Source organism: Cygnus atratus, chromosome 1 (assembly GCF_013377495.2).
Source record: "Cygnus atratus isolate AKBS03 ecotype Queensland, Australia chromosome 1, CAtr_DNAZoo_HiC_assembly, whole genome shotgun sequence".
Classification (NCBI taxonomy): Eukaryota; Metazoa; Chordata; class Aves; order Anseriformes; family Anatidae; genus Cygnus; species Cygnus atratus.
This window is the reverse complement of record NC_066362.1, coordinates 140,204,098-140,217,053: the sequence shown is the minus strand read 5'-3', so window position 1 is coordinate 140,217,053 and position 12,956 is coordinate 140,204,098. Positions and strand designations below refer to the sequence as shown.

The 12,956-nt window shown below is 44.5% G+C and overlaps 1 protein-coding gene across 1 annotated transcript in view; it reads left to right on the top strand.

Moving 5' to 3' along the window:
• Nucleotides 1–12,956, top strand: part of AFF3 (ALF transcription elongation factor 3) — a 325,853-nt gene that overhangs the window by 247,443 nt on the left and 65,454 nt on the right. Inside the window, exon 10 of the mRNA XM_050711043.1 lies at nucleotides 3,902–3,942. Coding sequence (XP_050567000.1) covers nucleotides 3,902–3,942 — 41 coding nt within the window. The remainder of the gene's footprint in view (nucleotides 1–3,901; nucleotides 3,943–12,956) is intronic.

The window sequence follows — 12,956 nt, the reverse complement described above, 5'->3', positions numbered from 1 at the left end:
AAAGTTATTATGTTGTGGGTTGGCCTCCAATATCCTTGTTCATACTGAGGAGACCCTCCCTCCATGAGTAAGCCCACTGATTCCAGGAACTGAAATTTTAGGATTATACTCATTACTGATGAACACATCAGAGTCTAGCACAATCACTTATCAGGAGAATCACTTATCAAGAGCACTTTTTAGTGGTAATTCTTGGAGGTCTTTAAATTCTGTCAGCAGCATTGAACTTTGAAAATTATTTCTTATCCCTAATTTCTGTAGCCAGCATAGTCACTTACTTCCAGGAATAATAAAGAATGCATAGCATATTCTCATTTTCTTTCTTGATGGATGGTGAGCTGGCCTCAGTAATGTTGTTAATGATGTAAAATAAAATGCAAATTAAATATCACAATCAAAAGGAAGCTATTCAAAAATAGCAGTGCAGGCAGGACACGATACTAAGTACCACCCTTTTGCTTACATTGTTACAAAGATAATGCCAGCATATTAGAAACATAATAAATCAGAGAAAGCCATTTCTATAACGAGAGTTTTTCTATGGGTCATGACCCTCCATGGGGATTCATGAACGAGCTTAAATGGGGTCACAATAAAACTGTTAGCAAGAACCAAGGGCAGATATTTCTCCCTAAGCTGAGCAGCCAAGTCCTCTAGCAGGGGAACAAGAGAGCAGACTGTAATTAGTGGCCGCAAGTATTTATACTTGCTACAGAACTGCTAACTACCTTTAATTACAACAGCTCACTTTCTCCAGGAGAGGGGAGCAATATAGGCTAGAATTAAAATTGCCAGATAGTTGCTAACTGCCTTTCATTGCAGGTAACAGATCTGCTTCTCCAGGGAGGAAGGGTAAACTTGCAACTGAATCGCATTCCCCCATCACTCAGAAATGGAGCCATTACCAACTCAAAGGGTCACACAAATACACAGTCAGACATGGCTGTATTTTCAAACAGTGAGTAAGAAATCAGTAGTCTCATCTGTAGAATGTGACACCTCCAGGCAAGGAGTGAGTTGCAACCTGCATTGCATCCTGGTGAAGAAAGACGCTTATTAAAGGACTTAATATGAGAAGCTAATTGAAAAAGTAGAATGATGTCACTGAAAAATACTTGTACATTTCTCCCTGCTGTCCTGGCTGTCATCTGAACCTACTTGCTGGCCCAGAAAGGATCATCTTTTCAAGGCTGTCAGCGGCTGGATGTACCAACTTGGAATCTGAAGATTGGCACTTGAGGCTGCAGTACAGCCCCACATGGCCTGGCTCAGTTTAGCACTCCGAACAAATCGAGACATATCCTCTCCTTTTCCCTCCTGAGAGCTGCTTCCGCCTAGACTGGAAGATGAAGTACACAGTTCTTCTCCCTCTCTCAAAATTAGGGATTTTAGGGAAATACAAGAGTGGTAGGCACTCCACATCCCCATGTCAAGGAGCTTTTAGGACCATCAAAGTCCATGTGTGCTTTCTTGAGGTCTCTGCAAGGTCCCTGAGGACTGTGGCTACAAAACAGAAGTCTCTTTCTTGCTCCTGCAGCCACCACAAACCTTGCTCAGGTTGAGTTCTGCATCTCCCCAGAAAGAAGTAAAAGACATCAGGTGAAAATGAACTCACTGGCAGATTTGCCCTTTTCTTGCTGCCCCCTCAGTCCTGTCCCCATTCTCACACCGCACCCTGCACTGCCTCCCTCCCCCTGGGGAAGCAGCTCAGAAAAGGCATGCAGGTTACAAACGACCTGGGAAAGTAGATAGATAGATAGATAGATAGATAGATAAGGAAGAGTGCTACTTTCCAGCTGGATCAATTTTCTAACCTGCTTCATTGCACAGCCATCTGTGGTGGTCTAAGCCAAGAGTAGGAAATATTAAAAGTGGCTTAAACAGCACTGCCACGTAGTGGCTGCCTGTGAGGGAAAGATGTGAGAGAAGAAGGAGTGGTGACTTGCATGATGTCTATGTTACTTGGTCATGGGGAAGGGCTCTGATAGTGCCAGGAGGCTCCACAGCTTTGCAGGCAAAGGCATAACACAGTGCAGAGGTCAGTTTTGGGAGCTGAGCAATTTGAGACCCACGATGGCCAAAGGTTCCTGCTAGTGAGAGTAATTAGATATGGGAGGAGATGGGCTCACATTGGTCTGGGTCATTTAAGAAGAAATTAAGTCATAAGACATTCTTAAACCCAAGGTTCGGGTCTCTCCTGTGTTTTTGTGCAAGAAGTGGGATGAAATTGTCATAGCAAGCCCCCCCTCAAAGGTGAGAACAAACAAGGTCCCAGCCTGCTAAAATGAAGGGCAGGTGCTCCCCTTAAAACCTGTCCTGTACCCAGTGTCCTGGGTGGACCCAGACAGGGTTGTACCCAAAGAGTATGCAAGTAGAATGAGTTATTGGAGACAATAAAAGACCAAGATCCCCATATTATTTTCCTAACACTAAAACCAGCAGGTTCATGCCATGGGCACATTCCCACTGAGCTGGTGGGACCTTTCCAGCTCTTCCTGTGGGCTCTCTGCCCACCACAGGAAGTGAAAGCTAAGGGAAAACTCTCCTGCAAGCTGTGCTGCCAGCAGGGGATGTGGTATAGCCCTTATCTCCGGACAACCTGGCATGGGACACACAGCAAACCACTCCTCCCCGGGTAAGCCAGGAGGCATAATTATTCCTGAAATTACCTGCTTCCAAAATCATGCAGAAACCCTTCTGCGCTCCTGTCAGATCTGCACAGATCCATTCAGGGGATCTTTTTACCCCTGTCTGTGAAATGCTCCAGTCAATACAACTGCAAGAGAGGTTTTATCCAGCGTTTCTTTGCAGCCTAGCCAGGAGGGCTGCTTTCATGCTCTCTGGTGCTGACCAGGATGCCAGGATGCACGTTCAGGGGTGGGGATGCAGCCCCCTGCAGCCTGAGGAGCCAGAGAGATCGGTTGTGAGACATGCTTGCTGGTGGCTGCAAAGAGAAAACCTACATTTAATTTTCTGCCCCTTGACTATCTGTGCTGTGTGGCTTTGTGTCCCTTCTGTGCCAGGCGAGGCACAGCCCGGACAGGGATGAGTGGGAAGGAGCCACTCTGGGCAGCTGCAAGCAGAATTGGGGCTTTAAAGTAGATTTTCAGAACATTATGGATTTCATCTTTGCTTAGCAGCTAGTTACTGTGCTGAAGTCATGAATCACCCTGCTTGAAGTGATTCAAGGAGGGGAAAGAATAATAATAATAAAGTGGCAAACCAGCTCAGGGATAGGCTTGGGAGTCCTATTAAACTTGAGAGGCTACGATTTCTATTCCCAGGACTGCTGGCTAACACAAGAACGAGCACCATGCCTCCCCACCCCATCCAAAAGAGTTGTGCTAGGCAAAAACTGAGGAGCAAACCAGCAACAGGTCAATCCTGTGCTGCGTAGCCCAGAGTTGCCAGCAGATTAACATGGCAGCGCTCACGAAAAGTCTGCAGCAGCTCTGGCAAGCTTTGCAAAATCTATAATTATAGCTACAGGCTTCGTCGCACAAGGAACCAAATATGTGATGTTTGTTTCTGTGGAAGAATGGGAGGAGACTGATGGTAAAGGAGAGGGAGTGGGAGTACGGAAGCGGGGAGAGGGGAAGGAAGAGAGCTGAGCCCTGCAGAGTTTTCAGAGACCTGCAGAAAACCGTCTAAATAGAGTAGTTCAGACCTCAAATACTGCGCTGTGCTTTGACAATCTCCTGGTTTATGGCGTACTTAACAAAGTGTTCTTACATTTACCAGGCTGGAATGTCCATTTTGCTGTAGACTCTCTGCTACTTTGCTAGTACTTTAAAATTTGGACACGTGACAAAAATGTGTGTAACGCATTTTTTAAAGTGTTGATTGTACTCGTAATTTTAAAGTCAGAATATAAAATAAACATCTCTGCCCTTTCTTCCAGCAGGCAGCACAGAGATCTGCTCTCCGCGTTCTGTCTGACAGGTACATTTTGTCATTTTTATGAACTATAAATTGCTTTATGAAACGTTGAGCCCTATTTATTGTGGCATATAACTCATAATCGGATTTTGTCCCCAAAGTATCTGCGAACTGGGATGTTAAACATTTTGCATGCTTGGATTTGTCATGCATGTGTAGAGTTTATTACTGCAAAAATCACAGTCTTGTTGTATTTCATACAGAGTATGCAGAATCCCTTGTTGTGATACCAAACGAGAGATAAGAAACTTACTGGAGAAGGCATGAATGATGCAGTAAATTCTCAGCTTTAGAGTTTGCTGAGATATATCTAAGCTCATTTTTCAGCAATAAGTACTTCATTTATTTTGAGATGTTCTCTTTTGACTTTTTCCAAATTCTTTCCCTGGGAATTGCTCCTCTTGTGATGAGATACTCCATACATTTCAGGCACAAAAACGATGCCTTTTTTTACCCCTTAAGTTGTGAGGGATCAGTATTTTAGAGGAATTTAATTCATTTTTTTTACTTCTTCTGGAACTGCAGCAGTGCTTCAGGCAGATAAGAAAGGGACCAAATCCTTAGCCAGCTTTCAGGTTTTACTCAGCTCTTTTTCAAGCGAATTTCCATCAACTTCAATGGGAAACTGGCCTGAGCAAGGAATTCAGGATTCGGGCCATAGTAAATGTTATAGTTGGGCCGTAATCTGCACAGGTATTTACCTTAAATGACTTTTATGAAAGAGGATTGATTGAAATATAAGGTAGCTTTCTAAGATGGTCCTGATTTCCTTTCCAGTTTTGGGAACAGGGGGGAGGGAAGGGGAAGGAGAGACTGTACGTTTTAGTGCCTGTGAAAAAGAACCAGCAGATTTACATTTATCCACAAATGAGGTACTGTGTCATGCAGGCTGACACAGAGTAAATTTCCCCCTGCCTTGCTGGCAGCCCCCTGCGCTCCGCCTGGCCCCCCGCCCCCCGCCTCCCTGGGAATAAGCAGTAATTGACTCTCGAAGCCAGCTCAGGCCAGGATTTCTCCAGAGCAGAGCCTGTCACTTAGGCTGAATTATATCTTGTGCACGGATGAATAACATTTCTCTCTGGTCTGAGGCTAAGACTGCCAAAATTATCAACCTTCCCCCCCCACCTCTGCCAAGTTTACAAACACCATTTTGTTTAGGATTTCTTTTGCCCCCCTTAAGGAAAAAAAAAATCCAGACTGAAACATATGGGATGCGGGTGAAATCACTGGCTGGGTTGTAGAGCACACGAGTATTTGCTGTAATGGGGACAAATGCAAAAAGAAAGAGGAGTCAGGGCAGCATCGTGTCCATCTCTCTGGAGGTGTGCAAGCTCAGGCACCAGGCCAAGCAGCTTTCACACGTGGTGGGACAATGCTGTGACAGTGTGGGGAGGTATTTCTCAGCATCCTTCCCCTGGGCTGAGCAAGGAGCATTCCCACAGAACTGCCCCTGGAAGCAGTCAGCAAGCCCCCAACCCTGCACTGTCACCCCTAGGAAGAGCAGTGGATAGATGGTCCCAGCCCCACTGGGGGTGAGGAACCCCTCTGCATCGAGCAGGGGCCCAAAACTGGCACTGTAAAGGTTCTGCCTAGCCTTGGCTAAAGGGATTGCTTCTGTGATGTTGCTGATCAGTGCTTGTGTCCCAGTAGCAGCGACGAGTGCCTGGCCACACACCAGCACGTCCCAGCGCCAAGGGAGGTGAGGTGGCAGGTTAAATCAAGCTCTCGGCAATTTCACCCACCATTCTTTTTTCAAATTTATTCTCCAGTAGTTCCCATTTCAGTTTTTGCTTTCAGGTTCTGTTAAAAAGCTAACAGTTAGCTAAACTGAAAGAGGCAAAAAAAGGGGAGTTTTTAAACCTGTAGCCATTGATTTCTTCAGTGTGCTGCACTCAGTCTTGTTTTCAGACTGTCACAGTAACCCCCAGCAGATTTATGTGCAAACACAAAGATTAGTGACCCAGAAGCTCGACTGAAACAGCTTTTCTGCTTCCAGAAGACAGGTTGCTCTGCACATGCACTGACTGTTTTGTCAGGAAAGATGCACTGGCCCCATTCACTTTTCATTCTCTCATGGAAAACCTTCAACGTTTATACAGCACAGCTTGGTTTTAATTTTATTATGCTTTTCAGTAGAGTGGTCTAACTATAAAGATTGCTCAATTTCTGGGACAGAGAAGTACAAAAATTTAACTCATATACCTTAATGGTATAGTGCTAGCATATCTTCAACGGCATGACTCTCGAATCCACTGCCTGAATAGCTTTTAAATTAAGAAAAATGTCTGTACCTAAAATACTCAGTGCGTTCTGCTATTATTTAACAGTGAGCAGTGTGGTTAAGCCAGGTCTTAAACCTGCTTAATCCCACTGAGCTAAATAGATTTTATTATTGACTCCCCTGGTCCCAGCACTCTGACCTCAGGACTGAAGTTAAAAGCTAATTTTTTGCAGGCTGTTTCGCTAACCCAGAAGCACTTGCTTGCTGGATACATTTGCAATGGGGAATGTCCAGCTGTAAATTACAGATGTTTGTAATCATACCCAAACACAACACTCATTATTATTCTTTTGTTCTTTTTCGGCTGAAAAGCCCACCATGAGGGAGACCGCACAGTACTTAATCCACACATTAAATTTACTCACAGCTCATATTCATGTACAAGATAAGATTTTCCATGAAGTAAAGATTTACAGTGGTCCTAGGGCACTTCTATTCCCCTAGCTGCTTTTATTTCTCTGTGCTGTAGTGCAGGCCAAGTGGGTCTGACTAAGAGTCTTGAGTGCTTAGAGGAAAGCCTTGTGCCACCGCTGAATTTCCTCTCTCGGTGTAATAGGGAAAAGCTGTCTCATTCCCTGCAGTGCCTGGGTGGTACTTGTGGGACACACTTAATTCACAGGCCCAGTCTATTATCCTCGTTGTGTCCCTACCGTGGAGGATGCAGACAGAGCCTGCTAGCTCTGCCCACCCTCACCCAGGAGCAGAGGTGGGAGCTGAACTGGCAGCGAGGGGACCCGCGCAGCCCGGCCACCGTGCTGCTGTGCTGGCCAGCCTGTTCACCCCACCTGATAAGAGCCAGCTTACCAGCTTACACTCGGCACCTGGTTTATATATGTGTTTCATCGAGGCCTGAACTGTTCAGTACGGGCTGTGATAAAACTGTTTGATTTACCACCCTGGGCTGCTGATAGACAAGGCGTCTCAACACAAACGTCAGTTTTGCACTGTAGAAGAGCTCCATTCATGAGGTTTGGTGAGCTTCAAAGCCTATCTGACCTTTGGTCCACCTTCCTGTGGGGTGTACTTTACATTTCCCTGTAGCCATACCCTCTCCATCCATGCTTGGTCACTGTTAGGACACTGAAATGCAGGCTATGCCAGGCCTGATCTGGTTTACCCTAATGCATCTGACCGGTTGCATTAGAGGTCTTGAGGGACAAAAAAATTGTCCCCATTGTCCTCCAGAGTGCTGATCATAGAATCACAGAATCATCTAGGTTGGAAAAGACCTTTAAGATCACCAAGTCCAACCATCAACCCAACCTACCAAGTCCCAAGATGGGTGTGCAGAACTGAGAGATGGGTCATGAGAAGCAGCAGAGCAACACATCTGCAGGCAGAGAGATGGTTTGGAGGCAGAGGTGCTGCTGAACTACCTCTCACAGGTGTGTGCCTGCATCTAGCACTCAGCTGTGAGGAACACTGAATGGAAAAGGTTGACCTGGGACAATCCGTTCCATTCCCCTGATACTGTAAGCAGCAACAAGGTCGGTGATTAGTCCAGCGGGATCTGTAGCATGGCTCTTCTCCTTCAGACAAAGCCACATTGAGATACACCATTTGAGTTATGAGGCCTGGGAGACACTGCCTGTAAAGAATTAAGGCAACAATAAGAGGCAATGTAGACTTTTAATAGATCATTTAAAGTAGGGAACACAGCTGTCCAAGCAGCCCTAAAACTTTCGGTGGACCGAGCCAAAGATTTCTTGTTCTCAAGTATCTGCTCGAGCTGTGATTAAGCAAAGCAGTTAAACTTGTGATACCCTAAAGGACGTAAATAGCCTGGTGGCAGCTAGCAAAAATACTCACGTGCTTCATGTCACCCACATACTTCTGTCTGTGTTGGACTGAGTTGTTTGATAACACCTTTCACGCTGTGCGAGTCCTCCACTCGCGAAGCTACGTGGTCAGCTTAGCGGAGTGACTCAGCTCACTGGCTGGCAGTGACAGCCGAGGGAAAGCCTTGGCTCAGGACAGCTGATCCGTGGCCCAGCAGAGAGTGAAGGAACTGAGATCATGGGGGATGCAAAGGCTGGCTGGAGAAGAGCGTGCACGCATGGTGCTCTTTGCCGTAGAAACAAACACATGGCTCCCTCCAGCAGAGTTGGTATATTGCTTGTACTTTCAAGACTATCTTTGCAAGGAAAAAAAAAGAAAGAGAATATCTCTGACAAGGGATATGGATTTACCATTAATCCCTTACGTGAAAGCTAGGCTGTTTGGAAATGCTGGTGCCCCACAGTTGCAACCCTCCCACTTGGTACAGGGTAGCAAAGGGTGACAGGTGCTGCATCTCACGGCAGAAATGATCTAGAGTTTCTTAGCCCTCCTAGGTACAGAACTTGAACAAGAGTAACGTTACGTATTGCATATAGGACATTATTTCCCGTACTGGAGTCTGCTGTGAATTGGTGAAAACGGGCTTCAGAAAAGAGCCTGTGTGGAAGGCTTGGAATAAAAAGGAATAGATATCTCTGTAAAACTGGGTTCTATTTCTTTTTATTTAACTTGCAAGCAAGATCTGTAGCACTCATCCATTCACTGTTGGATGCTTTCCCATGCCTTGACTGTTGCTGGTGTTTGTTTGGAACTGTTCTACAATAGCTCTGGAGATGCAATTTGGATGCATTGAAAAGCTGCATGAGAAGGTGAAGCAGAGCTGTTCCAGGGAATTTTAGCAATTTTGAGCCCTATCTGGCTATACTAAATACCGAAATTCCTTTGGTGTTTAGAGAAAGAAAAAGAAAAGTTAAGCTGCATTTTTTCTTCAAGGAAGTAATAGGAGTTTGCTGTCATGATAGCCAAACATTTCGCAGCTCCCTATGGGCAACCCCATGCACTCTCAATAGCTCCCCAAAGATATTAGAGGGGAGACGATCGGTTCTAGTTCACAGAAACATTAGCATTTTGAAAAATATCTGTCTGCTAAAAGAAAGGTCTGACTAGTAATTTCTCATGTATTTTCTTTGGCTCGCTAGTTCTTTTAAGAATCCGTGTGTGGATAATTACAGAATTAACATGGGGTGAAAAAGAGACAAGGTGCATGACTGTGGTCTTTTAAATATTGGTAAGGGGAAAACAGGTCCCATTGCTGCCTGGCAGCATGAAGAATATGCAAAGTGCTATTGGGAAGAAGAGTGTATATGCGTGCAGCATATGAAGTGCCTCAGCATATGATTAACCTCACTGGGTATGTAGTAAATAGTAGATAACTGTGATCAAAAAAGTATTCATGTGATTTATCAAGCTGAGCAACTGTGCATTTTGCAGTGAAGCAGGAGGTCAATCCTGAAATCTAGGGCAAGTAGAGCAATAGGAAATTGCAGGGACTAAGAAGTTAATCATACCGTTGGACTGCTTCCATCTGGTTTTGAAAGACAGAGTCAGTGCAGTGCTAGCAAGGGCTCTTCACGGCAACAGATCAGGAATTAATTTTTTCAGCAAATCTTCAACTATCATTTGCAGTAACACGGGCTTATAAAAATGTAATTTAATTTCTTGGGAATAAATCACCTAGGACAAGAAGTGTGAGAGAGTTTTTTAATGTGTGTACATGAGGCAAAAAGAAAAAGAAAAAAAAGGTGAGCAAAGGAGAAACAGCAAAAATCCAAGAGGAAACAAACATTAATGATACGAAACCTGGAAGGCATAAATGGCCGCCTGGTTAAATCATGCAGGTAATTGTCTTTGAAAAATCAGTTTGCAATTGGGAACCTTCTACATTTTTATGACCCTTGGAGGCATAATCTTCTGTAACCTGTCTGTCCATCTTCATCAGCACGGGTCAAAGGAGCACTGACTTAAAGTATTGTTGAACTGATGCTCTGAATACCACTCCCATATATCATGGATACATAGCTATGGGCAGTGAATTTGTAAATGTATTCTGTGTTTTCTTTATTATTGATATTACTTACTGATATTTCAATGAGACTTGAACATTATGCTCCCTTTGGGCAACGACAGTGCCCTTAAGCAATGAACATGTTGTAAAACTAAGGGGATTTTAACCTTGATAGCAACACTGGTAGCTGAAACTTGCTTTATTGGAAGAGGTAGGGAGGGCAGTTAGCTGATAACATTATGCCTTCCTTTCTTCAGCAGTAGGATAAGAGAATAGAGAGACCTGTACTATGAATGATGTATTGTGCTATTTTTAGTGCTATGCTGCAAAAGTGAAATCTTATAAATACTTTTGTATCTATTTCCTGGCAGTCTGAAGAAAAAGAGCTCAGGTTTACACAGCACTAATAGCAGGAAACCGGGGATCATGCTGTTCCCACAAATCACCACACTTTCATTACCACCGTATTTTAAGAAATGCTGAAATTTCGTAGCAAGCAGCGTCACCTCAGCCTGGCCCAGATACATGACGTTAGTGGGGAGCTTTTGACCCTTTTTTGTCTGTCGACCATGTTCTAGCTGGAGCTCAGAGAGTCTCCAGAGTGGGTACAGCAACATGAAGGAGAAATTTCAGTTCCCTGTCAGCAAGCTAGCTGTCCCTGCAGCAGGTGGAAGGAGATGCCCCCTTCAAGCTTTAATCGCTCAGTAATCAGCAAGGCACAACAGGGTTTTTCTGGAACCAGCCCCACCAGCTCCGTGGATGATATGCTCAGTCGAGTCATTTTTTCTTGCCTCTTGCAAAGGTAATTTAGGAATTGTAGCTGAACATCTCTGTTTGACTAGTTGCTGGTAAGGCTATTTGCCTACTGCCCTATATATATACAGGGCATATATATATATATATACATATTTTTTAATTTTAGCTTCAAGAGCATTTTCTCCTTGCTCTTGGCTTTGTTCTGACCCAGGCAACAATGGAGGTAAAAAGGAAAGGGGAGCCCAGGTTAGGCTGGGGGAGAGCGGGCACTTTCTGTAGGAGGCCAGTCCCCCAACAGAGCTGTGATTGTGCCCACAGTGGGCAAGGAACTCCTCAGTATGGTGTCTTTTGGCCCCCAGTTGGGATACACACAGTCTGCACCTTGGCTGGCCCTTTGCTTTTTGAAGGGTGAAGAGGACACCAAGCAGGAAAAGCAGAACTGCAGCCCGGTTCTTCACAGGCAAAAGAAAAGGACAGTATGTACAAAGAAAGAGACTCCCCCAGATTTCCCCACAGTGATCATTATGTGGCTGAATCACTCCTGAGATGTTCCTGTGAGGAGATTGTATTGTCATGGTCTGAGACACTTTCCTCCCCCATGCAGTCTAATCAGGTGTCTCTGCTTTTCCTTCATGACCGCCTTGGAGTTGATGTAGGCTGTATGAAAGCTTTTATCCTTTCCTCGCTCCTTGACTTTGAGAAGAGTTGGATTTACTCCGCTGCTGAGGAAGGGTTTGCACTGTTCTAGATTTCTTGCATTTTGGTGAAAGAAAAGAAAAGTGAGGTCTTTAAGCAGCCTGGGTTTCCTCACAGAGAAAAGTGGGAACATCTCTTAAGTCTGACAGGGCTCTAAGGAAGGAAAAACAGTTTCCCACTTAGTTATTTTACATACGCCAATGTACAGCAGCAGGCTGGCAGGGTCCTGAAGCTCAGTGTGATCCACCAAGTCTCATAGAAAAGCTGGGTACCTCTAGAGAAGTCCTTGTCTAAGAAAGCCTTGGGAAAGACCCACATCCAGAACTCTCTGAAAAATGGATCAGATTCACAAAACTATTTTTGTCAGCTTCCAGGCTCCTCTTCCTTTGGCAATGCTTGCTATTTTCAGGTCACCTCATGGTTGAGACTTTTGGCCAAAACAATAACATCCAAGTCTCTTGAGGACCACCAAATTCCTACTGCAATTTTGTGAAGGGGCTCTTCCACAGCCCAGTTACAGACACCCATCGGTCTTATTCCCAGAATCATGGAGGTACTAGTGGTTGCAAAAGTCTCTCTCCATCTGAGAAATACTTTTTTTTCATTCATTCCTCTAAAAACAACTTCTTTCTTCCTGTGGAGTACAATGAAATCTAGATACTGAAGCAAAGCTACATTCAGAGAAGTTCTCTGTCCTGTGGAGCTTCCAAAGAAGGGACTCGACCTCACATTCCTGATGTACACAGAAGCCAAATTAAAATCTTTGGGAGTTGTTGGTGGGTAGGGAATGTTATACCAAGCTGTAGGTCTTGAGCTGGTTAAAGAGGAATACTTTTTCCGTGCATATGAAACGTCTTTCATGCAGACATCAGGAGGAGGAGGTATGTTTATATGCTTTTCAGCCAACATTGACAAATTGGCTTTGCATGCAAACCTCTTGGTTTACCCAAGTAGTTTGTGGCAGCAGGGAGCATTTTTTCATGGTAGATGTGAAAAGTAAATAGCAAAATGACAAGTTTCTGGTTTAGGATGATTGAGGGATTTTTCTGCATGAAATGGAAGCTTAAATCATGTAATTGTTTTTAACGTTCTGAGTCCCACAGTAATTCTCTGTGCGGTTCATCAGTGGCTCAGATAGGAGCGCACTAGCAATGATTCTTACTTTACACTGAACTCCACACTTTAAAACTCTGTTTTAAACTTCAGTGACCAGATTTTCAGTGGTACAAATTGAAATAACTCCACTGATTGCAGTAGTGTTATCTCAGTGTTCATCCATGGACAACCTGCCATCAGCAGTTTGGAAACATTTCCAGCTCTTAAAAAGCACGTTGCTTCCAAAGGTTGCACAAGTGAATTCTTTAGAGGAGCACAGCCAGCACACAGCTCAGGCTTCAGGATCTGGTTACGGTTCTTGTTCAGCTCATCCTGACTGTCTAT